Source organism: Saccopteryx bilineata, chromosome 1, assembly GCF_036850765.1.
Source record: "Saccopteryx bilineata isolate mSacBil1 chromosome 1, mSacBil1_pri_phased_curated, whole genome shotgun sequence".
In the NCBI taxonomy this organism is placed as follows: domain Eukaryota; kingdom Metazoa; phylum Chordata; class Mammalia; order Chiroptera; family Emballonuridae; genus Saccopteryx; species Saccopteryx bilineata.
In genome coordinates, this window is record NC_089490.1 from 333851257 (window position 1) to 333878048 (window position 26792).

The following is a 26792-nucleotide window of genomic DNA, read 5'->3' on the forward strand; positions in this document are numbered from 1 at the left end:
ATGGGAACTGTATCGTGAATGTGAATGGTGTAGAAGCAGACACCGGGCCACTCCGGTCCTAAAAGGGAGCTTCAACCTTGCATAAAAAAAGTGGGTTACACTTTTCCCTCTGCCAGTTAAAAAACCAGCACAATCTGCAACATAGTATGAAAGAAAAAGGGGCCATATACTAAACCTGACAAGCTCAGGAGAGCCACATGGCAGGCCATACAAACTTGGTGACCAAAAGGGTCTACACAGGATGGTCTGATCATAAGTTCCTAACTGGGCAGATCATAGCGGGTAGTCACATCCCAGGCCTACGGCTTCCTTAGCAAAGGGCAACCTTTACCTGAAGTGAGCTCTGTCCATTGTTTTTATGCACCTACGATACCATACCTTTTTTATTATTATTATTCATTTTAGAGAGGAGAGAGAGGCAGAGAAATGGAGAGAGAAGGGGAAGAAGAGCAGGAAGCTTCAACTCCCATATGTGCCTTGATCAGACAAGCCCACGGTTTCGAACCGGCGACCTCAGCGTTCCAGGCCGAAGCTTTATTCACTGTGCCACCACAGGTCAGGCCTAGGATAACATATTCTTTGAAATGTCAGAGTAATTTTCTTTTCTTACCCCCCAAAGGCACACCCACCGGTACTAGAACACAAAACAACCAGAGCAAGAGACACAGAACCCTTCACTGTTATCTTGTTCCCTGCGCATCTTTATGTGCTATAAATATTCCGCTCACAAAAATTAGGGTAGTATATTGCTTCATATTGATTTGGAAAGATCCCCTTAGTTTTGTAAGCAGTATATTAATTCTTTCCTATCCTGTATCCACCAAAGTAAAAATATGTTTCTCCACTTTGCTTTTTATCCAATCTTAGTGATTTCCCCCATTGCTTTCTCCTGCCTCCTTGATCTACCACCAATGGATTTCACGTCCCCTCCTTGTGTTCTCTCCTCTGATTCTAACTATAAAATAAGCTGCTAAGTTGCCAGACTCTGGAGCATTTTCTCTATCTTTTGAGACTTTGCTCCCACGCATATCCTCAAAATTCTGGCTCAAATAAACTCTTAAAAACCTTTTCTATAAGCTGCATGTTCTTTTGTTGACAACAGAGAACAGACCCAAAATTCACAGATGGGGCAGGTATTCACAATAGAAATTCTGAAATGACCCTTACATGAAATTCAGGTTTCTTAGTTTTGTAGATTTTCATAGCTTCAGCCACTCCAAGGTTAAAGGCAGCATTTTCTTGATTCTGTCTTCTAATAGCCAAATTTCTCATCTTTTGTGGGGGGAGGGGAGAGAAAACACATTAAAATACAGCCTTTAAAAAATATAATTCTATTACATTAAAATAATTCTACCACCTGACCTGTAGTGGTGCAGTGGATAACGCATAGACCTGGAACACTGAGGGTGCCAGTTCGAATCCCTGGGTTTGCCTGGTCAAGGCACATATGGGAGTTGATGCTTCCTGTTCCTCCCCCCCCTTTCTCTCTCTCTCTCTCTCTCTTTCCTCTCTCTAAAAAATGAATAAATAAAATCTAAAAAACAAAATTAAAAAAATTATAACAATAATTCTACCGAGGTAAAAACCTGCCTTTTGCCCTGGCCGGTTGACTCAGTGGTAGAGCATCGGCCTAGCATGCAGAAGTCCCGGTTCGATTCCCGGCCAGGGCACACAGGAGAAGAGCCCATCTGCTTCTCCACCCCTCCCCCTCTCCTTCCTCTCTGTCTCTCTCTTCCCCTCCCGCAGCCGAGGCTCCATTGGAGCTAAAGATGGCCCGGGCGCGGGGGATGGCTCTGTGGCCTCTGCCCCAGGCGCTAGAGTGGCTCTGGTCACAACAGAGCGACGCCCCAGAGGGGCAGAGCATCGCCCCCTGGTGGGCAGAGCGTCGCCCCCTGGTGGGCATGCTGGGTGGATCCTGGTCAGGCGCATGCAGGAGTCTGTCTGACTGTCTCTCCCCGTTTCTAGCTTCAGAAAAATACAAAAAATACAAAAAAAAAAAAAAAACCTGCCTTTTGGAGGCAATGGTATTGTACTTTCTGATGTCTTCATAGACAAAAAGTGGGTTTGGAAAGGCTTTTTATTTCCTGTTCTTGGGCTTTAGGCAACACCTTTGCAGGGACTATAAGAAGGAATGGAAGAGGCCCTGGCGGGTTGGCTCAGCGGTAGAGCGTCGACCTGGCGTGCGACCTGGCGTGCGGTCCCGGCCAGGGCACATAGGAGAAGCGCCCAGGTCAATTATTGGAAACCACAGACCAATTATTGATAGTGCAAATGCAAAGGGGCCATTTTGTCTTTGCTTCTTGAGATAGGCCATGAATTCAAAGAAAAATGCCTTGACTGGTATTGTATTTTACCAGAAATAAAAAAATATAGCCATATAAATTCAGGAATTCCATCTTTAAAACTCAGTCTTTATGGGAGGAGGGAGGAAATCAGCAGCATGAGCAACATTCAACTGCTTGAATATTCATCCCAGTGTTGTTTATTATTAGTGAGAACTCGGATACAACCTAAGTTTTAGGTTATCCTGCACCATATAAATTATTAAATAGGTTACAGTAGTACAGCCATATGATAGAACATTTTATATGGCATTTTGTAATCATGATCTACTACTATCTCATGTTAAATATTCTTTAATCGAGGTGTTGAATTACTTGGTGTTTTGTTGTTGTTTTTAGCAAGAGAGACAGAGACAGAAAGAGGGAGAGACGGACAGACAGACAGGAGGGGAGAGAGAGGAGAAGCATCAGTTCTTTGTATTGTCACCTTAGTTGTTCCTTGATTGCTTTCTCATATGTGCCTTGACTGGAGGACTGCAGTTGAGCCAGTGACCACCTGCTCAAGCCAGCCATGATCCCATGCTCAAGCCAGCAACCCCGCGCTCAAGCTGGTGAGCCCAGGCTCAAGCCGGCGACCTCGGGGTTTTGAACCTGAGTCCTCTGCATCCCAGGATGACACTCCATCCACTGCTCCATCTCCTGGCCAGGTGAAATACCTGTTGTTCTAAGAAACTCTCTTGATCTCGCAACATCTGATACTGCTGTAAGAGTTGCTCATCTTCTTTCTCTCTCCTCCGTCGCTCTTCGCTGTAGTAAATTGGGAAATTCTGTTGTGCTCGTTGCAAACATACGTAACACATCTCCTACAATACCAAGTTTTAAGACAAATTAAGTTTTACCTTTCCTTTTTCTGCCTTCACAAGCTATCCAAAAGCTGGGTGTATCGAAAAGCATATGTTATAAAAGGATCTGTTAATGATAATTAGCAAAGTGAGATATGCAAAGTGGGCTCCACAAATATTCAAGAGGATTTACTGAACTCTCATTTGATCTGAATTATAGCAACTGCAAATTAGTAGGAGATTTCCCTACTCTATTTCTATTAATCAGTCAATTTTGACTAAGAGACAGATTTATCACAGTCCAAGTTTGGGTCCTGAGTACTGGAGCCATACCCATATATTAAAGAGTGATTCTCAGAACTCTCATTGAGAAACAGAGTCAGAGGAAGGTTCTGATTAAAGTTTGCTTCTTTGAAGACACTTTACCTGTCCTGCTTTATCATGGTCCTGGCAAGATGTGGCTGAAAAAATTTCAGGTTTCATTTTATTATCATTTTTCAAACATCTTGGCGATGGTAAGCTATAAAAACAATGCAATGTTAATTAATGTTTAATACAGTGTGGCATCTAGAGCAATGATAATTTTAGAGGCAAGTATAAATATAAAAGAAATAATAGGTCCTGGCCTGGGAGCTCAGTGGATAAAGCAATATCCTGGTGTACCGAGGTTGTATATTTGACCCTGGTCAGGACACAAACAAGAAGCCATCAATGAGTACACAATTAAAATGGAACAACTAAGTGAAAGAAGTTAATGCCTCTCTTTCTCTCTCTGTTCCTGTTTCTCTATCAAATCAATGAAAAAAATAAAAAATAAAAATACCCTGACCAGGCAGTGGTGTAGTGGAAAGAGCAAGACCCCGAGGTCACCAGCTTGAACATGGGCCCATCCGGCTTGAGCCTGGGCTCACCAGCTTGAGCCCAAGGTCACTGGCTTGAACAAAAGGTCACTGGCTCAGTGGGAGCCTCCTGGTCAAGGCACGTATAAGAAAGCAATCAATGAACAACTAAGGTGCGCAACTATGAGTTGATGCTTTTCATCTCTCTCCCTTTCTGTCTTTCTATCCCTGTCTCTCTCTCTCAAATAAGTAAGTAGATAGATAGATAGATAAATAGATAAATAAATAAATAAATAATTTTAAGAATAAATATCTTAGAGGTTTTTTCAAAGCATTTGTATGTACAGAGGTTAAGAGCCTATACTTTGTACCAGATAAATGTGGATTTGACCTGATTTTTTGTTTACAAGCTGACTAGCATCAGACAAGCTAGGCAGCCTTGCAAAGTCTCAGTTAACAATTCTGTGGAATGGGAAAAAAAGTTATTTATTCTACACAAATGCATTGAGTGCTTGCGATGTACTTTGTTCTTGGCATGGAAGATGCAGTGAAGAACAACACACACATACACACACACACATCCCTGTCCTCACGAATTCACATTCTGATGGGGCTAGACAGATAGCCAGTAACCAAATAAATAAATAAATAAGTGACCTAGAGAGTATTTTTGAAGGTGATAAGTGCTACACAATACTGAAGAAATGGAGTATTAAGCCATAAGCAGAAGGACCTAGGAAGTTCTCACCAAGAAAAAAACATTGAGTAAATAACAAGAAAGAAATGAGAAAAAGATAGTGCAGATATCTGATGACAAGGGAATTGTAGGCAGGATGAATGAGTGCAAAGTCCTTGAAGTGGGAGCACACCTGTGTTCAGTGTGGCTAGAGGGAGACTCGAGGCCAGGCAGGCTCTCGCAGGCCATAAGAATATGTATGTCTTGGGCCACGGGTGACAATGGGAAGCCACTGAGGGTAAGATGTCCAGTATTAGCAGGGTACAATGTCCAGGATAGCAAAGCTGTGGAAAACACAGCAGTCCCTCATGTTATTGCTACTAGAAAGGTAACTCAGTACAATCTTTTTGAGGATCATTGGTAATGTGCAGCAAAGGCATAAAAAATGGTCTCATCCCTTATCTCTAAATTTTTACTTTAAAGTTTTTATCCTGTACAATATTCAAGTGTGTGCAAGAAATTATGTGTAATTATATTTATCACAACATCATTTTTAAAAACTAATACTCATCTAAATATCCAATAGGAGATTGTCTAAACAAAAGGTTTAACCAATGACATGACATGCAATCACTTGTTCATGTTTTGGAATACTTAAAGTCATGGGAATTTTTACCACGTATACTTAAGTGTAACAAAGATTCTGATGATCTCAGTTTTATTTAAAATGTGCGTATATGTTGCAAATATAAATATATGTATTTATATATATTGTATATGCATTAGAATGAAGAATAGAAATATAACAAAGTTTCATCTATATCTTTTTATTGCTTTTATAATTTTTCAAAAATCTTGTGATAAACATGTATCACTTTAGTAATCAGCACAAAAAGCATTTATTAGTCAATTTCTGTAGGAAACCTTCACTAACAATCCCTGACAATTACTCTCCCCTCTTTGCAGCCTCTGTGCTTTCTTTTATTGTCTTCACACGTGTGTTATTTCTTTTTTTCTTTTTTTTAATATGGAGTGCTTCACAGATTTGTATGTCATCCTTGCACAGGGGCCATGCTAATCTTCTCTGTATCATTCCTGTGTTAGTATATGCGCTGCCGAAGCAAGCACGTGCATTATTTCTTGAGCATCAGTCTCCCAACAAGGCTATAAATCTTATTAAAGTAGGTTTAAATGTCTTTTATATGCCTTCTAGCTCTGTGTATTCATTCTAGGTCAAGAAACTGCTTGGCACACAATGATGCTCAATATTTGTTGAATTGAACTAAATTACAAAATACTAGACACTCAACTCTCAATTATATTTCCTAACTGACATTAAACACAAGCATGCTCAGGGTTTTGAACATGACTTTAGTAATTTTAAAAGTGCATGAATTGCTAATATATTGTGACACATTAATAAATTGAAACTTGACAGCACAGTACAAAGTACATAAAGATACTCAATAAATACTTGAATGTGGTCGCCTGATATGGGGTCTTAAAAAGTATCCCACTCAAAGGGAGAAGGAAAAAATAAAAATTTTTTGACCTAACATAACAAGAAGAAGACATGGTCATTATAAATTGTTATACATTCATTTACTCAAAGAACATTTAGTGAGTGCCAGCCATGTATAGCAAACCTCCTTTCAGTTTGATCTAAATATGAAACTGTCTCACGTCATAATATCCAAGCACTCAGAAAACAACAAGGGAAGTTTTCCCAAATCCACAAGGAGAGTTAGGTGTTCCCTCCTTTGTGCTATTGTTTCCATCTGTGTCACGGCATTTAACCTACTGAATTGATTGTTCTATGTATATGTCTTTCCCACTAGATCATGAGCTCTGATTGTCTCTCTTACCCCCATCACCTAGCACATAGAATATACTCAAGACTGCTGGATGAAGGAATAAATGAACACTTACTTATATTTCCTGCATCATGACTCAAACATTTATTTAGTAAAGTGTAACAAAAAATACCAATACATTACCTTGCAGGGTGGTGCATATCCTTCTTACACCTCCCACTCTGCTCTAACTTGTTTGCCAAGTCTACACCTTTCACTTTACCAGGGGAAATAGATTTTCTATCTTGAAGTTTCTTGAGTGATAAGAGCTCTGTAGAATGAATGAAAGTGAGTTTCTTTTCAATTTTAAATAGGTGGTTTGTGCTTAACACAGATTTTTAAAACTCATAATTTTACCAGGGAAAATTCTCACGTTAAATCATTCTCTTATCTTTAAATTATTGTTCCTTGCCCTACTGTGGTTTATAAATACAGGGTGCACAGACAACAGCATGGTGACTAGCAGAGGGAAAGGGGGATGAGGGATGCAGATGAGGCTATATATGGTGATGGAAGGAGGCTTGACTTGGAGTGGTGAACACACAATACAATATACAGATGATGTTTTATAGAATTGTACATCTGAAATCTATATCACCTTATTAACAAATGTCACCCCAATAAGTTCAAATATAAATAAAAAGAATGTTAAAGAAATAAAAAATACTATGTATTTTTGCTGTATACTTATTAAATGCAAATCACTGACTGGCCACGTTAGAAAATACTAAGAGGCAAGCCTGACCAGGTGGTAGCACAGTGGATAGAGCATCAGACTGGGACACAGCAGACCCAGGTTCGAAACCCCAACGTCACCAGCTTGAGTGCAGGTTCATCCAGCTTGAGCGCAGGGTCACTGGCTTGAGCCCAAAGGTCACTGGCTTGAAGACCAAGGTCACCAGCTTGAACAAGGGGTCACTCATTCTGCTGTAGTGCCCCCCCTCGGTCAAGACACATATGATAGCCTGACCTGTGGTGGCGCAGTGGATAAAGCGTCGACCTGGAAATGCTGAGGTCGCGGGTTCGAAACCCTGGGCTTGCCTGGTCAAGGCACATATGGGAGTTGATGCTTCCAGCTCCTCCCCCCCCCTCTCTCCTCTCTCTCTCTCTCTCTCCCTCTCTCTCTCCTCTCTAAAAATGAATAAATAAAATTTAAAAAAAAAAAAAAAAAGACACATATGAGAAAGTAACCAATGAACAACTAAGATGCCACAATGAAGAACTGATGCTTCTCATCTCTCCCCTTCCTGTCTGTCCCTATCTGTCCCTCTCTCTCTGTGTCTCTGTCACACACACAAAAAAAGTACTAAGAGGCAAGTCTTTTCCCTTAAAGATCTTTCAATTGATATAGTTGGAGAAATAAGATATAAACAAGACATGAGAAGTCCCATTTTTGTGGAGGTCTCACTACATGCCAACGGTGTTGAGGGCTTTATATATGTTGCATAAATAGCAACTCAGAACAATGAAGCAAAATGCCAAATCCCTAACAAATAGTGCAATCTTTAAGGATCTGACATATTCAGGGAAGAGAGAAGCTATTTCAGAATGCAGTGATGAGAGAAGTGTTCACGGAAGACATGAAACGTGGAAAGGGTGCTAAGAGGTGAGTGGGATTGGGATAAATTGTAAGAAAAGGAAGAGCAGGCTAGGCAGGAGGCAAAAAGTGGACAAAAGCATGAGGTCAGGGAAGGGTAAGGCATGTTAGGAGAACATAAACAGACAATTTTGCTCAAAGAAGGAGTCTATAGTGACAGTGACAGAGAGGCTAAGGAAATGAAAGCATGTGAATTTTGTTTGTATGTCAAGTTTGTATGTAATCCTGTAGGCCACGTTACAAAACCAACATCTTCAAGTCAATGTTTACCCATTGATATGTTTTCTTTGGTTCAATTCGCCTTTTCTGTTTCAATGTCAATTAGTTGTCAACATTTAAAATCAATAGATTTCAGGATCTCGGCTTCTCTTGAAAAATCAGAAAATATAATACCACTTGGCTCACATTTCAACAAATCAACAATCTGATAGAGGAACAGTTCTCAACAGATAGTCTGGCAACCCCTGCCATCCCTGGGACCCTCTTTAAAAGTCTTTAAAGTTCTAGTTCTTCTCATATGCTTCAACCAAAACAATATATCACAACAGATTAAATGAAGACACGGATATGAGAATCCACTATTTTCTATTGAGCCAGATATCAGAAATGTAAAATTACCACACTTCATTTACATAAAAATAATTATTTATACTAGCATGTCTCCCTATTGTGCTATATCCATCCCACTTTATGTGTTTGTGTTACCTGCCTGGACCCTGTAGGCATCTGAGTTTTGACTCCTTTAAGCAATGGGGAGTCAGCAAAGAGATCATACTCTAAGAGACTGAGAGTCATAGTGATTAAGGTAAGATACAGATTCTAGGAATAGCAGACATTTTAGAGAAGAATACAGTATTATTCATAGTCTAACTTTATTTGCTTCGGGCATAGGCATTTCTAAGCAATATGGCTAGGTTCATTTAGCAGTAAAGAATGACAGATTACACCACTGGCATACCTGTGACAGCTGCTTCTTTGTCTGTCCCTTCTTTTAACTTGCACTCCTTTGGTTTATTCTTTCCCTGTTCTTCTACAATGGTCTCCATAAGTGGTTTATTCTTCATCTCCTTGCTCTCAATCCTGGGAACAAGCCAAGATGTTTGTGAATCTGGACCTGAATAAGCGACTATGTGAACTCTCAATTCTGAAAAGCAACTCAACTAGCTTGCTGATTCTGAAATAAGCCCACTTCTCTCAAGGGGGCTGAGTGCTTTGGTTTGCTGAGTACAAATCACTGACTCACTCTCTTTGAGGCTAAGTCTGGGAGCGGACCAAAACCATCCCCCTTTATATGAAAGGCGCAAAAGCAGCTCTTACATAAATTGCTTTGAAGGACTGAAATAAAGTTTTCAGTTTTGGTTTCAGTTTGAATTTGTCTTTTCCAGTTCTGTATCCAGATGCCATAGGAATGATACAGTGGAAGCTGGTGGTTGGATAGCTTAGAGCAGGGGTCCCCAAACATTTTACACAGGGGGACAGTTCACTGTCCCTCAGACTGTTGCAGAGCCAGACTATAAAAAAAACTATGAACAAATTTCTATGCACACTGCACATATCTTATTTTAAAGTAAAAAAACAAAACGGGAACAAATACAATATTTAAAATAAAGAACAAGTAAATTTAAATCAACAAACTGACCAGTATTTCATTGGAAACTATGGGCCTGCTTTTGGATAATGAGATGATCAATGTGCTCCTCTCACTGACCACCAATGAAAGAGGTGCCCCTTCTGGAAGTGCAGCTGGGGCCAGATAAATGACCTCAGGGGGCCGCATGTGGCCCGCCGCCGCCGTAGTTTGGAGACCCCTGCCTTAGAGGCAAGGATTCACAGCCTGGTAGACAGTCTGCCCAGAAATAACCATTAACCCTCAGGCTTTCTCCTCCCCACTTCTCCATCCTTTCCCCAGGCAAAACTTGCAAAGGCACAATGGAAGAAAGGGTTTGTTCTGTTTGTGTGTGTAGTTGTAGATTTTTTTTTGGTCTCAGGTATGGAGTGTTAGTGGGTTAAAGTTTGGGGTGGGGGGACTTACAGTAAATTCAAAAGTCAAACTTCAAATCAATAAAACATCTACAATTGTTTTTAGTATTTGAGTCCTCACGTTCATTTCTAATTTTCCTTTACTCATCGCAATTATTTCACTCCTGTAATGCTTAAACTAACATATGTCCAAGGGGACATCCAAATTTGCCTTACAAAGTATAATCATAAAACTATTTCAAATTCACTCATTCATTTTTAATGAGTAAGGCAATGGCCATGGCAGGACCATGGGAACAGTCAGGAGCCATGGTTTTATCTCCGGCTCGGCCGCTAGTTAGCTATGTGGTCATTTCAGCTGCAACATGAGGGGGTTAGACTAACTAATCTCTAAGGCTTATTCTGGCCTTCATACTGATTTTGCTGAGGTGTGTGTCATACAGTCCTTTATAAGAGGGAGGTGTTCAAAACCAACAAACACAAGATGTCACAGACTCACAAAAACATGAGAAACTAATACTCTTGGAATTCTGGTTGTTATTCCCCAAACTTCCTCCACTTGAAATGCACAGGAATGAATGGCACAGAAATTAAGAGTGTGATTAAGAATGCACAATGAGTGTGTGATGGCCAAAATGGAAATAAAACCTGAGTCTCCCAATTCTCACTCCAGTGTCTTCATATCACACCATGTTGCTACACTTGTTAAACAAAATAAAAATTTTATAATTAACTTTGCACCTCTATAAAACGGATAACATTTTCATATCTATCTGAAATAACTATAGAGGAGATTAAATACAGTAATATTTAGAAAGTGCTTAATAGTATCTGGCATTTAGTAAGAGCTTCATAGATGATAACTAGTATTATTAATCATTATCGTTATAACAACCGTTGCCAGCAGCAGCCACCAGTGACGCCCACCCCACTGCACTCTTGGGGTGAGGCTATTCCTAAAAGGAGCACCAGCTGCCAAAGGCTGAGCAACACTGATGGTGCCTGGAGGAGCCTGTGGCCCGAATCACTGACCTTGGAAATGTAAGCACGTTGTCAGTCGGCTTCTTGAGTGCCTCTCTGCTAGACAGCACTGAGTCCTCAGTGCCAGGCCTCTGAGGGACAGGGACAGAGAAGGATTACACTACTGAGCTGTGGTCTGGGGCACAGACAAAAATCTAAGCTATGGGATATCTCAGAGGCAAAGCTACCATGATCATCTTAACTGTTATTTTTATTCCGTGCTTAACGTTGAGAGCTTAGAATCCAATAAGGAGTGATCTCAGTTCTGAAAATAGTCATCCTGTTACGGCCATACCAAACTGAACTCGCTCAATCTCATCTGATCTCAAAAGAAAAGAGTCACCCTGGGTAGTAACCTAACAATTCCAGTGATGCTGCCTTTTCTCAAACCATTTCCTCTTTGGAAATTGCCTTCAAAGCTGACGGCCTCTTTCACGCGTCTTTGAGAGGATAGCAGACTTACCAACACTACCTGGAAGAGAGCATACTGGTGAATTCCTCCCTTGACGCAGATAACTCTAAAATTGGGCTCTAGATTTTAAAAGAAGGGTTTGGATTCAGGTGGCCTCGTGTTCAAATCCCCACAGTTAACAGCTATGTAGCCTTAGACCCCAGGTACCTGGGGATGATAATAGGGTCTCATTTATAGGATTTTTATGAGGTACTCTGTTGAAGAGCCAGCACTTTACTAAGCATGCAACAAATAGCAGCTATTGTAATTATCTTTGCACTATAAAATAATCACATTATTACAACTTACTAGTACAGAATAATATATAAAAATTACTCCTTTTGGATTAATGATACAACTCACTCAAGACTTTGGAGGAAATTCCCCAAAAGGGATTTTAAAAATGTTTTGAGCTAAAGGCAGCCTCACTGAAATAAGCAGACAGCTTCCCAAGGAACTCTTCTGCAGAGGGGCACTCAGGTTTAAGTAATGGGACATTTGGGAGAAAAACAATCACTCTCATCACTTTATAGCAGTTTCCCAAAACATGTTTTAGAGATGTTAACGATCTCGTCTGATCTCAGAAGCTAAGCAGGGTCAGGCCTGGTTAGTATTTGGATGGGAGATGTTAGCAAGTATTGGATTAGCCTAAAGTTTATGTTAAATACATTCAGGCAGATAAAGTGGCTTCTCTCTAGCCACACTTCCCAGATCCTTCCACATGCTCTGTCCATGAGGGGGAGACATGCAGCAGCTCCCATCTGCTCTGGCCTCCAAACCCTTATTGCAGAGAATGTCTCTCAGCACTAGTTCTTTTAGAAAATGCCCCTTAAAAAATATGTCTTAGAGAGCAGCAGGCCATTAAAACATTATCTTCTCTTAAACACGTATCTAAGCTACAAAGTTCTGTAGATTCCCTGAAAGTTAGAGATGGGTCAGGGCTTTGGTTGCCTCTGGTTTTACAGATCTTGCCTTGTGTTTTTATGGAAGAGAGGGGGTTATAGCTGTGTGTTTCCACTTTCCACACTCAGGCTTGGCATACCTCTGAACAATCCTGTATGAAGCCAGATTGTGGAGAAAACACTAACACCTGACTCTGCGCAACTCCATCTCCTAAATCTGCACCCCAGAGCTCCATAAAAGGAGAATTAAAGGATAGAATTAGACCATATTTATAGACTTTCATTTTAGAGATTTTTCACTTAAAAGTCAGGCTTTTGCTCTAGGGGACACAGGATTATTACATTTGTGATCATCCAATTCATTCACACCAACTATGTTAGTTCCCAGAGGTGCACCCAAAGCACATTAACTATTCAATTAGTGCTGTTGATTGACTATTTCACTGCCTCCTTAAACTCTATGTACAACTTAATATAAAGGCCACTACTTAGTGGATAACAATGATGGGGCCAATTACAGTGTTTCTTCTATAACATGGCAAATTAAAAGCTAAAGATCCATCTCCATGACTTGAATTAGATTTTATTGTAGACTTTTCATTAAAATAAAATAGTATAGCCAGAAAATAAAAAGGGTGATTAGAAATTATGGGCTTGAAGTTCAGTTCTGTCGCTTGTCGGCACCCCACCCTCAGACTCCCCATGCAACCTCATTGAGCTCCCATTTTCCTCATTTGTAAAATCAGGATGATGATAATTCTGGTTTTATAACATTTTGAGACTCAAATGAAATAATATATTGTGGAAGAATTTTTTATAAGCTATAAGGTACTACAAAATATTCAGAATTATGAGTTTTTATTACTAGTTATATTTTTCAGTTGGTATTGACTCAAAACTTAGTTTAAAGCTCCTTTGCCCTTCTAATCTTTTGCGAAAGAGTTATCATCTATAAATAAGTGCGTCTTTGCACTTGGGGTTACTGCCATTTAAAATATATCAACCTAGGCCCTGGCCGGTTGGCTCAACGGTAGAGCGTCGGCCTAGCGTGCGGAGGACCCAGGTTCGATTCCCGGCCAGGGCACACAGGAGAAGCGCCCATTTGTTTCTCCACCCCTCTGCCGCGTCTTCCTCTCTGTCTCTCTCTTCCCCTCCCGCAGCCAAGGCTCCATTGGAGCAAAGATGGCCCGGGCACTGGGGATGGCTCTGTGGCCTCTGCCTCAGGCGCTAGAGTGGCTCTGGTCGCAACATGGCGACGCCCAGGATGGGCAGAGCATCGCCCCTGGTGGACGTACCGGGTGGATCCCGGTCGGGCGCATGCGGGAGTCTGTCTGACTGTCTCTCCCTGTTTCCAGCTTCAGAAAAATGCAAAAAAAAAAAAAAAAGGAAGAAAGAAAAAAAAAAAAAAAAAAAAAAAAAAAAAATATATATATATATATATATATATATATCAACCTGAATTCTCCTTAATCATGTCACACAGATGATTCAGAGCTATGATGGGGAGAGGGGTTAGGAGAAGAAAGGCATTAATTTACATTTGCTAGGGCTTTTGCCAAGGTCCCACTTCCATCCACTGTACAAAGGAAGTCCTTAAAAAATCTCATCTTCACCCTGCCATCTCTGATCACGAGGACCCCAACTCCTTTGAACGTGAACTCCACATTTTGTTTGATGGAGATGGATCGTGATAAAAAAAGCAACGTCTCCTTCACACATCCTTCCACTGTATCCCTGTTAAATGAACTCGCCAGGGATATCATGGCAAAATTAAGTGGAACAATTGGGATATCACCTAGAGGAGAAAGACAGTTGGGATGAGAGGAAAGGAAGTAGAAATTACAACAAGAACATATCACATACATTTACAAATAATCATCTGATTTTCAATACTTGAAAGTAGAATTATAAATGTGAAGCCTTTAGTTGTACCCAATGTAACATTATTCCTGTAGACAACTAACAACTAGCTATTAATAGATATTAATCAGTACAATTTTCCTAAAAAGTGTAATGTTTTTTGCTCAAAATAAGAACCATTAGCTTTCTAAAAAGTACTCAGACAAGCTTTAGATTTTCTCTTGGAGAGACAGTAATAAGTGCTTCCCTTCATCAGAGGGTTTTCTGAATGTTTCAGCCCCCTTACCTTTTAGAACATGCTGCAGCAATATCTGTCACTCTCTTCCAGTTCGCATATGATTTTTAAATGATTATAAATATTTACCAACATTAAGTGTTTTTTGTTTGTTTGTTTGTTTTCAGGGACAGAGAGAGAGTCAGAGAGAGGGATAGATAGGGACAGATAGACAGGAACAGAGAGAGATGAGAAGCATCAATCATCAGTTTTTTTGTTGCGACACGTTAGTTGTTCACTGATTGCTTTCTCATATGTGCCTTGACCGTCGGGCCTTCAGCAGACCGCGTAACCCCTTGCTCGAGCCAGTAATCTTGGGTCCAAGCTGGTGAGCTTTTTACTCAAGCCAGATGAGCCCACGCGACCTCGGGGTCTCGAACCTGGGTCCTCTGCATCCCATTTCAACACTCTATCCACTGCGCCACCACCTGGTCAGGCAACATTAAGTGTTTTGATAAGATAGTCATTTCACTAAAGTTACCTTTCAAAAGAAATTAGGTCTTATCAAAGGATAACTTGCAGAATGCTATCCTCTCTAATGAGTCCACAGATGGCATTGCAAAGGAAAATGACTATATCTAGCTTAGAGCAATGCAAGGTCCACAAGTTAGAAATGGGATAAATAGCAATGATCAACATGACAAATCCCAACAAGGACAATAAACAAAATCCACTGGTAAAGGAACATAATAGAGAGAAGATAGCATTCTAAACAATCATTCAGCAAGCATTAATGTCCAATTCTCTTGGGTGATGAGGATTAACAGCTCTGTAAAACACAAGCTTCCCTATATTAGACTGCTGTCTCCTGTACAATTTACTGGTGATTCTATGCCATCTCCCTCTATTTCATTTTTTTAAAATAAAATTCTTAAAAAGGAAAACTATATTACCTGCCTCTAGCTTCTCCCCGCCCATGGATCTAATGCCCCTCTGTAAGGGCACTGTCATCTCATGATGAACAAACCAATGGATACATTGCACATCTTATTGTCATGACCTCTCTTTAACTTCTGTTTAGCACATCCTCTCTTCTTTCATACCTGTGGTGCCACTGTTTATTCTCCAGTTTCCTCCTCCTTGGTCTCCTTTGCTGGCTTTCTTACTCTTCTATTTCTTATAAGATGGTATTTGTTTCTTTTACAGGATTTTGCCCTTTGCTATCTCCTCTTCTTTATTGTCTCAGCTGGGTAGATGTATCCAAATCTTGACCTCTAGTCTCCACCCCTCTTCTGAGTTCTAGAATCATCTCTACATAAATATTTCTACAGAAATCTCAAATTCAACATGTCCAAAAGCAAACTCACTATTACATTTGCCACCAGAACCTGCCTTTACCCCTTCACTCCCTATGGCAGTTAATGGTATGAATATTAATCTATTCTCCAAGAAAGCTGAGTTACCCTAAATATTTTTCCTTCTTGCTGCCCAATACTTCAACTTGTAACTGAATTCAATCAGTTCTTCACCTGAAATGTCTCATGAATAGATTCCTTCATTTCCCCCAATGGCCACTGCCCTCATATATTTATCATATATTACCAAACTGTTGTAATTAAAAGAGGTATCTTCCTAAATGAAAAACTAGACCAGTACAGATAATCCCCTGCTCAAAAACTTTCAATAGCTCCTCAGTAGCTCTACGATGAATTCCAAAGTCTCTATAACCCCTGAAGGTCCCTCACAATTTAACCCCTACCAACCATTTTTGTTCTAACTCCCTCACTTGCCTCCACAACCATATGCCCAGGTCACACAGACACCCTTACCAGGCTTTACTTGTTTCCTTACTCTTGAACTGTCCATACTTTTCCTGAACATCTTTTATAGCCTCTCTAACAACAAAGTCCTGTCATCCTTTAAGACCTGCTCATATCCATCATCCTAAACCTCCCCAAGCAGAGTTAGGTGATCCAGCATGTGATCCAAATCTGATCAATGCTGTTCTTACAGCCCTTACCTATTTTTGCATCATTTGCTTATATAGCTATCTCTCATGCTAGATTCTGAGTTATTCAAAGCATGAAGCATGTATTAATAATGTTTAAGAATCGCCTGACCAGGCGGTGGCGCAGTGGATAGAGCGTTGGACTGGGATGCGGAGGACCCAGGTTCGAGACCCCGGGGTCGCCAGCTTGAGCGCGGGCTCATCTGGTTTCAGCAAAGGCTCACCAGCTTGGACAGAAGGTCGCTGGCTTAAGCAGGGGGTTACTTGGTCTGCTGAAGGCCCACGGTCAAGGCACATATGAGAAAGCAATCAATGAACAACTAAGGTGTCGCAACGAAAAACTGATGATTGATGCTTCTCATCTCTTTCCGTTCCTGTCTGTCTGCCCCTGTCTATCCCTCTCTCTGACTCTCTCTCTGTCCCTGTAAAAATAAAATAATAATAATAACAATAATGTTTAATAATCAAGTGTTTGACCAGAAGCCTAGGTAGCAGCAAGATGGCGATGGAGTAGGCAGACGTATAAACTTCCACCTCCCAGAACCAAAGTGGATTACAACTTAATTTTAAGAACCATCATTTGGAAAAACCAACTTTGGACTAAACTAAGAGGACTCTTTAACCAAGGATCACTGAAGAAGCCACACTGAGACTGGTAGGAAAAGCTAAAACAGGGAGAGGGCTGCCCAGCTCCTGGGAGTGAATGACAGCCCAGAGGGACATGCATGGTGGGAAGTGAGTTTAGCAAAGAGGGGAGAGTCCTGGACCCCAGGAACAAAGCCCCAGCCTGCAGCCCCAGAGCCTAGAAGAGGCATGCAGACAGTATTTAGCTACGAAACAAGCCAGGATACTGTTTGCGAGAAAGAGACAGATTTCTCAGACCAAGGATTCTTCTTAAAGGGACCATGCAGAAAACCTTTTTCACAATCACACACCCGGGACTCTAGGAGACAGGGAGTAGCAGTCAGGGAGAGGACCAGAGTAGCAGTAAGAGAGTGTAATCTAGGAGCCACAGAGAGAAACACTTTGAGGGACAGCCACCCTAACCCCTGGGCTGAGTCACTCCCAAATCTAAAGTGAATATTTCTCCTGGAACCAGCAATACCAGCAAATAGAAGTAGGTCACTAGCCAAACAGAAGCTCTCCTTCTGCACTCAGAGCAGAGTCGCTTAGAAGGGGGGAGCCATGAGGGTTACAGTATTGAGTGCTAAGGTCCAAGCTGCATCACCACCACCCACACTGCTGAGTGCTCACCAGAGGGAGAGAGGCAGCTGGACGCAGAAGCACGGTCTCATCAGCAGGGGCCGAAGCCGGGCCACCATGACAGAGGCCTGGCGTGAGCCCAGTAAAACCCGGTGGAGGTGGAGGCTGAGGGCAGCTGTGGTGGTGGAAGGGGCGCACAAAAGCGGTCCAACCCACAACTATAGGCCAGGTGAGCAAGAGTGGTCCTGCTTGCAGTCCCACCTGCAGGGGCAAGGTGAAAGCTGGGAACCATGAGCGCAGGTGTGTAGGTTTGTGGCCCTGGTACACGAGCAAAGCCCAGCGGCAGGGACAGGGCGAAAGCTGGGGAACTGGTGAAGACCAGCGGCAGAGTGGGGTGTGCAGCCTTCCCCATGGCCTAGGCGTGTAGCTAGCCTGCAGCTAACTGAGGCTGGCGAAGGCTTATATCCTGAGCACGTGAACACAGTCCCACTGGGGAAGGAGAGCACAGTGGGCCAGTGCCGGCAACGCCCATACCCAAATGCCCAAGGCAGCAACAGTGGGGGTGGTAGGTCTCCAGACAGACCACACTTAGGGAACACAGAGGCCACACCCATAGGACTCCTGTGGCACACCCTTCTTATACACAGACAAAATGAGAAGGCAGAGATATGCAACTCAAATGAATCAAGAGAAATGCCCAGAAAAGGACTTGAATGAGTCAGATATAACAAATTACCAGATGCAGAGTTTAAAATAATGATTGTTAGGATACTCAAAGATCTTAGAGCAACAATGGATGGACATAACAAGCACCTAAATAAAGAGATTGCAAATATAAAAAAGGACATTGAAATAATAAAAAAGAATCAGTCAGAAATGACAAATACAATATCAGAAATGAAGACCATGCTGAATTAAAAGCAGGACGGATGAAACTGAGGATCAAATCAGCAAGTTAGAGGACAAGATAAATGAAGGCACGAAAGCAGAGCAGCAAAAAGAAAACAGACTCAAAAAGTCTGAGGAAACTCTAAGGAAGTTCTGTGACAACATGAAGAGAAATATCATCCACATCATAGAGGTTCCTAAAGGAGAAGAGAAAGAACAAGGAATAGAGACCTTGTTTGAAGAAATCAGCTTTAAACTTCCCTAAATTGATGCAAGAAAAAGTCACATAAGAAGCACAGAGAATTCCATTAAAGAGAAACCCAAAGAAATATACAAGACACATTATAATTAAAATACCAAAGGTAAGAGATAAAGAATACTAAAAGCTGTAAGAGAAAAATAGTCTACAGAGGAGCCCCCATAAGGATGACATCTGACTTCTCAACAGAAACACTTGAGGCCAGAAGGGAATGGCAAGAAATATTCAAAGTAATGCAGAACATGAGCCTACAACCAAGACTTCTTTATCTAGCAAGGCTATTGTTTAAAATTGAAGGAGAAATAAAAAGCTTCCCAGACCAAAAAAAAAAAAAAAAAAAAAAACTTAAGGAATTCATTACAACCAAACCAATGCTGCAAGAAATGTTAAGGGGTCTATTGTAAACATAACAAAGGGGGAAAAGAATATAGTAAAAAAGGAATGTAGCTTTAAAGAATAAAATGGCAATAAACAACTACATATCAATAATAACCTTAAATGTAAATGGATTAAATGATCCAATCAAAAGACATAGGGTAGCTGCGTGGATAAGAAAACAGTACCCATATATATACTGTCTACAAGAGACACACCTCAAAACAAGATGCACATAGACTGAAAGTAAAAGGTTGAAAATAAATATTTCATGCAAATGGAAATGAAAAAAAAACTGAGGTAGCAATACTTATATCTGACAAAATGCACTTTAAAACAAAGGCTATAGTAAGAGAAAAAGAAGGTCACTACATAATGATAAAGGGAGCAATCCAACAGGAAAATATAACCATTATATATATCTATGCACCTAATATAGGAGCATCTAAATATATAAAGCAGACTTTGATGGATATAAAGGGCGAGGTCAACATCAATACTATAATCCTAGGTGATGTCAATTTCCCACTAACATCACTAGATAGATCCTCAAGAAAGAAAATTAACAAAGAAACTGCAGACTTAAAGGTCACATTAGATCAACTGGATTTAATAGATATCTTCAGAACCTTTCACCCAAAATCAGCAGAATATACATTCTTTTCAAGTGCTCATGGTACATTCTCTAGGATAGACCACATGTTAAGGCACAAAAGGAGTCTCAACAAATTTAAGAAGATTGAAATTATATCAAGCACTTTCTCTGATCACAGTGGCATGAAACTAGAAATCAACCACAGAAAAACTGAAAAATACTCAAACATTGGAAACTAAATAGCATGTTATTAAATAATGAATGGGTTAACAATAACATCAAAGAAGAAATAAAAAAAATTCCTAAAAATGAATGATAATGAGCATACAACAACTCAAAATTTATGGGACACAGTAAAAGCAGTCCTGAGAGGAAAGTTCATAGCATTACAGGCATGCCTTAAGAAGCTAGAAAAAGCTCAAATAAACAACTTAACCCTGCAGCTAAAAGAACTAGAAAAAGAACAGCAAGTAAAGCCCAGAGGTAGTAGAGGGAAGGAAATAATAAAGATCAGAGTGGAAATAAATGATATAGAGGCTAAAAAAAACAATACAGAGGATCAATGAAACCAAGAGCTGGTTTTTTAAAAAGGTAAACAAGATCAATGAACCTTTAATCAGACTCACCAAGAAAAAAGAGGACTCAAATAAATAAAATTAGAAATGAAAGTGGAGCCTGACCAGGTGGTGGCACAGTGGATAGAGCATTGGACTGGGATGCGGAAGGACCCAGGTTTGAGACCCTGAGGTCGCCAGCTTGAGCGTGGGCTCATCTGGCTTGAGCAAAAAGCTCACCAGCTTGGACCCAAGGTCTCTGGCTCCAGCAAGGGGTTACTCAGTCTGCTGAAGGCCCACGGTCAAGGCACATATGAAAAAGCAATCAATGAACAACTAAGAAGTCGCAACGCACAACAAAAAATCAATGATTGATGCTTCTCATCTCTCTCCATTCCTGTCTGTCTGTCCCTGTCTATCTCTGCCTCTGTAAAAAAAAAAATGAAAGTGGAGAATTAACAACTGGCACCACTGAAATACAAAAGATTGTAAGAAAATACTATGAAGAACTGTATGCCAAAAAATTAGACAACCTAGGTGAAATGGAAAAATTCTTTGAAACATATAATCTTTCAAAAATCAATCTGGAAAAATCAGAAAACCTAAACAGACCGATTACAACAAATGAGATCAAAACAATTATCAAAAATCTCCCAACAAACAAAAGCCATGGGCCAGATGACTTCACTGGTGAATTCTACCAAACATTCAAAGAACTAACTCCTATCCTTCTCAAGCTATTTCAAAAAATTCAAGAGGAGGGAAGACTTCCAAGCTCCCTTTATGAGATGAGCATAATTCTGATTCCAAAACCAGGTAAAGACAACACAAAGAAAGAAAATTATAGGCCAATATACCTGATGAATTCAGATATTAAGATACACAACAAAATATTAGCACACCAGATCCAGCAATATATGAAAAAAATCATACACCAGGATCAAGTAGGATTTATTCTGGGAAGGGAAAGCTGGTACAACATTTACAAATCAATCAATGTGATTCATCACATAAACAATAGGAAGGAGAAAAACCACATGATAATTTCAATAGATGCAGAAAAAGCATTTGATAAAATCCAGCACCCATTTATGATCAAAACTCTCAGCAAAGTGGGAATACAGGGAATATAGTCCAACATGATAAAGGCCATCTATGACAAACCCACAGCCAACAACATACTCAATGGGCAAAAATAAAAAGCAATCTCCTTAAGATCAGAAACAAGGCAGGGGTGCCCCCTTTCACCACTCTTATTCAACAAAGTTCTAGAAGTCCTAGCCACAGCAATCAGACAAAAAGAAGAAATAAAAAGTATCCAAATTGGAAAAGAAGTAAAACTATCATTATTTGATATGATATGATACTGTATATAAAAAACCCTAAAGTCTCAGTCAAAAAACTACTGGACGTGATAAATTAATTCAGCATGGTGGCAGGATATAAAATTAATACTCATAAATCACAGGCATTTTTTTTTCCATTTTTCCAAAGCTGGAAATGGGGAGGCAGTCAGACAGACTCCCGCATGAGCCCGACCAGGATCTACCCGGCATGCCCACCAGGGGGCGATGCTCTGCCCATCTGGGGCGTCACTCTGTTGCATCCACAGCCATCCTAGCACCTGAGGCAGAGGCCACAGAGCCATCCTCAGCACCCGGGCCATCTTTGCTCCAATGGAGCCTCGGCTGCTGGAAGGGAAGAGAGAGACAGAGAGGAAGGAGAGGGGGAGGAGTGGAGAAGCAGATGGGCGCTTCTCTTGTGTGCCCTGGCCGGGAATCAAACCCAAGACTCCTGCATGCCAGGCCGACACTCTACCACTGAGCCAACCGGCCAGGGCCTCACAGGCATTTTTATACACCCACAATGAACTTTCAGAAAGAGAAATTTAGGAAACAATCCACTTCACTACTGCAACAACAAAAAAATAAAGTACCTAGGAGTAATTTAAACCAAGGAGATTAAAGACTTGTACTCGGAATATTATAAAACATTGATAAAAGAAATCAAGGAAGATATAAACAAGTGGAAGTATATACCTTGTTCATGGATAGGAAGAATAAACATCATTAAAATATCTATATTACCCAAAGAAATTTATAAATTCAATGCAATATCAATTAAAATACCAATGATATACTTCAAAGATATAGAACACACATTCCAAACATTTATATGGACCAAAAAAGAACACGAATAGCCTCAGCAATCTTGAAAAAGAAGAATAAAGTGGGAGGTATCACACTTCCTGATATCAAGTTATACTACAAGGCCATTGTACTCAAAACAGCTTGGTACTGGCATAAGAACAGGCATATAGATCAATGGAACAGAACAGAGAACCCAGAATGAAACCCTCACCTTCATGGACAATTGATATTTGACAAAGGAGGTAAGAGCATACAATGGAGTAAAGACAGCCTCTTCAACAAATGGTGTTGGGAAAATTGGACAGCTATCTTCAAAAAAATGAAACTAGACCATCAACTTACACCATTCACAAAAATATACTCAAAATGGATAAAAAACTTAAATGTAAGTCATGAAACCATAAGCATTTTAGAAGAAAACATAGGCAGTAAGCTCTCTGACATCTTTCGCAGCAATATATTTGCTGATTTATCTCCACGGGATAGTGAAATAAAAGACAGGATAAACAAATGGGACTATATTAAACTAAAAAGCTTTTGCACAGCAAGAGACAACCCACTCTATGGGAGAACATATTCGTAAATACATCTGAAAAGGGGTTAATAACCAAAATTTATAAAGAACTTCTAAAACTCAACATCAGTAAGGTAAACAATCCAATCAAAAATGGGCAAAAAAGCCTGACCAAATGGTGGTGCAGTGGATAGAGCGTCAGACTGGGATGCGGAAAGACCCAGGTTCGAGACCCCGAGGTCGCCAGTTTGAGCGCAGGCTCATCTGGTTTGAGCAAAAAGCTCACCAGCATGGACCCAAGGTCGCTGGCTTGAGCAGGGGGTCACTCGGTCTGCTGAAGGCCCACGGTCAGGGCACATATGAGAGGACAATCAATGAACAGCTAAGGTGTCGCAATGAAAAACTGATGATTGATGCTTCTCGTCTCTCTCTGTTCCTGTCTTTCTGTCCCTATCTATCCCTCTCGCTGACTGTCTGTCTCTGTAAAAAAAAAAAAAAAAAATGGTCAAAAGAAATGAATAGACACTTCTCCAAAGAGGACATACAGATGGCCAATAGATAGATTAAAAAATGTTCAACATCACTAATCATTAGAGAAATGCAAATTAAAACCACAATGAGATACCCTCACACCAGTCAGAATGGCGCTCATTAACAAAACAACACATAATAAGTGCTGGCGAGGATGTAGAGAAAAGGGAACCCTCCTGCACTGCTGGTGGGAATGCAGACTGGTGCAGCCACTGTGGAAAACAGTATGGAGATTCCTCAAAGAATTAAAAATGGAACTGCCTTTTGACCCAGCCATCCCACATTTAGGAATATATCCCAAGAACACCATAGCACTGATTCAAAAGGAGAAATCCACCCCCATGTTTATGGCAGCATTGTTCACAATAGTGAGGATCTGGAAACAGCCCAAGTGTCTGTCAGTGGACAAGATTAAAAAGCAGTGGTACATATACACAATGGAATACTATGGGGCCATGAAAAAGAAGGAAATCTTACCTTTGTGACAACATGGATGGACCTGGAAACTATCATGTTAAGTGAAATAAGCCAGGCAGAGAAAGAAAAATATCATATAACCTCACTAATTTGAGGAATCCAATGAACAGTGTAAACTGAGGAACGGAATTGAGACAGAGGAGAGATCAAAGGGACCAGAGGAAAAGAAGACAGAGGGAAAGAGGATGACAGGATGGGATAAACATGAAGGGAAGGGGGGAGGGTGGTATGAAGAGGCGGCAAGGGAGATGTTGAGGGAAATACGGGGGATAGGGGCAAGGCATTCAGGGTGACACTAGAATCTATGTAAACACAATAAATTAAAATCAAGAAAAATTAAAATTAAAAAAAAGAAGCCTAGTTAATCAATGGTGAAGAAGCATAACGCCAAAGCTAAACTGTGGACAGAATTGCTTTTTGTGAACTAATTCAGTCATACGTTTAATTCTGAAATTTCCTCAACCTTGTGAAAAAAGTAATTATAGACCTAAACTACTTTTTTAGACTATATTAAAAATACAAAACAGAAAATAAGCTCTAATTCTAAGGTACAATGTTTTTGCAAAATAATAATAACTATTTTGTTTTGTCTTATTTTGTAGCCTTTTGATAAATTAGGATATTTATGTCATGAAACTGTAGGTAGAAATGTAAAAAGGCCATCAAACTCATCATACTAAATATATGCAGAATGAATTCTAATTTTTTCAATACATAATATTTTGGGGGAAAAGTTACACTGAAAATTATTAGGAAACTTAACCCACAGGTAAGTTTTGTTGTTTGCACCTGCTGCCTCTGCAAATAGACTGCTCTCTTCATCCCTATGAGTCTGACACAGAACGGGACGATAAGAAAGGTCAAAAGAAACACAGCCAGAAATCCGGAAGGAAACCCCTGCAGGCCTCTAAGTAACCAGAGCAGGGGTCACAAAGCCACACACCAAAGCAAGAATGTGAGTGTCCGGTGACAGGCACTGCACCTGTTTTGTTTACCACTATATCTCAAGCACGTGGGATCAGGCCTGACACATAGGTAGCCCTCCATAAATATTAGCAGAAGTAAGAGAGAACAAAAGAAAGAAGGGAAAGAAGAAAGGGAGGGAGAGAGAAAGGGAAAGAAGGAAGGTTTTAGGGAGTGAGAAGTATACAAGGTATTCATTTTTATGGAGTTATTAACCTTCTAACTTTAAAATTTTAATAATTTAGATTATAAATATGATAGATACAGAGTTAGTGATCTTTTTACAACTGATACTGACTATAATTCTCCCAATCAGATATTCTACTTAATTAATTTACTTTATAAACCATTTTTAATGTATTGGGGTCTGAAATGTGAATAAAGTCTGTACAACACTGCACCATGGCTTTTTTATATAAATCTGCCTTAATGTCACACCATGCTTCCTCAAGCCTCCCTCTTAGCTACTGAAGTTTAAAATGTCCTTCAGCAAGACTGCACCCTATGTTTCTACCCTATAGCCCCACCTGCTGCCAGAGGTACCATGTGAGAAATGAACTCCAGCAGGCCAAGTTTTGTCCTTTCATTTGCACCCCCAGGCCAGACATCCTCTGGGAAAATCGTGAATATTAAGCATATTTACCAGGAGTGTGTACTTTCTTTTGCTGGAGTCCATGGAGCTGCAGGAGCTTCTCCGCCATGATAAATGTGGGTCTCTGAAACAGAATGAACTTGTTGCTTCCCACATCAAGTTTTTGTCTAATAAAAGTGAAAGCTCCCAGTCCTGGAATGTGAGCCCCCTGAAAGGAAAAAGAAGGGGGAAAAAATAGCAACAAAGTTACTGAAGGGGTGAAGAAAAAAAATGCTTAGTACTGGTATCCAGAAACCATGAAGATAATTCTCTAAAGCACTTAAAATTTCAATGATCCTACTACCCAAGACAGCCATAGCATTTAATGACTCAGTTTTCAAATAAGTTTTGTATAAAATGTAATACATTAGTCCATGATGCTTTTCTGACATCGGATCCCTCATCTCCGTATCATCCCAAGGCTGTGAGGACTGAAGAAGCGTGTTTGGATGCCAGAACTGCTTGTAATCTATGTCTGAGATTACTCTTGTCCTAAATTGTGGGGTGTTAGATTCAGGGAGTACTGGAGCTGCCAAAGAGTGTAACTATTGCAGGAACAGTAAGTGCTGATATGGCTCCTGTGAGGCTGGGAACAAAGAAGGTCAGAGACCCTTATCAGAAGTTTAGGTTTGAAATTCACCACTAAGCTAAAACTGGCCCCTGTTGCTATGCCGGCCCCTGTTGCTATGCTGCGTGTGACCTCCCTAGCCAATAGCTAAACTGCCACTTCTGCTTCTGTCTATGCTTGCTCACTTAGGATATATAAGGGCTTGGCTGTAAGCTCCAGGCGCGGCTCCCATTTGCAGCTCCTTGTGGGCACGGTGTCTCCGGACATCTCGGGAGTTCGCCCCTGCGCAGGTTAAACTGGCCAATAAAGTAACATCTTAACTCCTGAAAGTCTCCGACATTTGTTCTCGTACCCGGTGGATGCTACATGGGGCATTTTAAATTTTAGTCATTTGCCATTAAAGGAAGAGAATTTAAGGGGTCATGAGAATTTCTGCTTTCCCATTCCTTCTTTTCAATTTGATGCCTCTTAAATAAAATCAGACAACCCAGACCCAAGGTATATATATATGGTGCAGTGTGGTGATCTTGGCTGATGGATAGGAAGAAATGTTTCTGGCT

At 40.5% G+C, this 26792-nt stretch overlaps 1 protein-coding gene and 1 non-coding gene across 3 annotated transcripts in view; both read right to left on the reverse strand.

Moving 5' to 3' along the window:
- Nucleotides 1-26792, reverse strand: part of CCDC81 (coiled-coil domain containing 81) — a 49599-nt gene that overhangs the window by 17069 nt on the left and 5738 nt on the right. The window contains exons 3-10 of one of the 2 annotated variants that reach the window (XM_066253695.1): nt 25677-25833; nt 13981-14237; nt 11102-11181; nt 9048-9169; nt 6637-6763; nt 3551-3644; nt 2999-3145; nt 1168-1272 (exon numbers count right to left, since the gene is read on the reverse strand). In XM_066253695.1, coding sequence (XP_066109792.1) covers nt 1168-1272; nt 2999-3145; nt 3551-3644; nt 6637-6763; nt 9048-9169; nt 11102-11181; nt 13981-14237; nt 25677-25833 — 1089 coding nt within the window. The remainder of the gene's footprint in view (nt 1-1167; nt 1273-2998; nt 3146-3550; nt 3645-6636; nt 6764-9047; nt 9170-11101; nt 11182-13980; nt 14238-25676; nt 25834-26792) is intronic. The other variant, XM_066253696.1, reaches the window with a different exon arrangement.
- Nucleotides 5661-5767, reverse strand: LOC136321629 (U6 spliceosomal RNA). Its single transcript, XR_010728775.1, has one exon. It is a non-coding gene; the product is annotated as a U6 spliceosomal RNA (small nuclear RNA).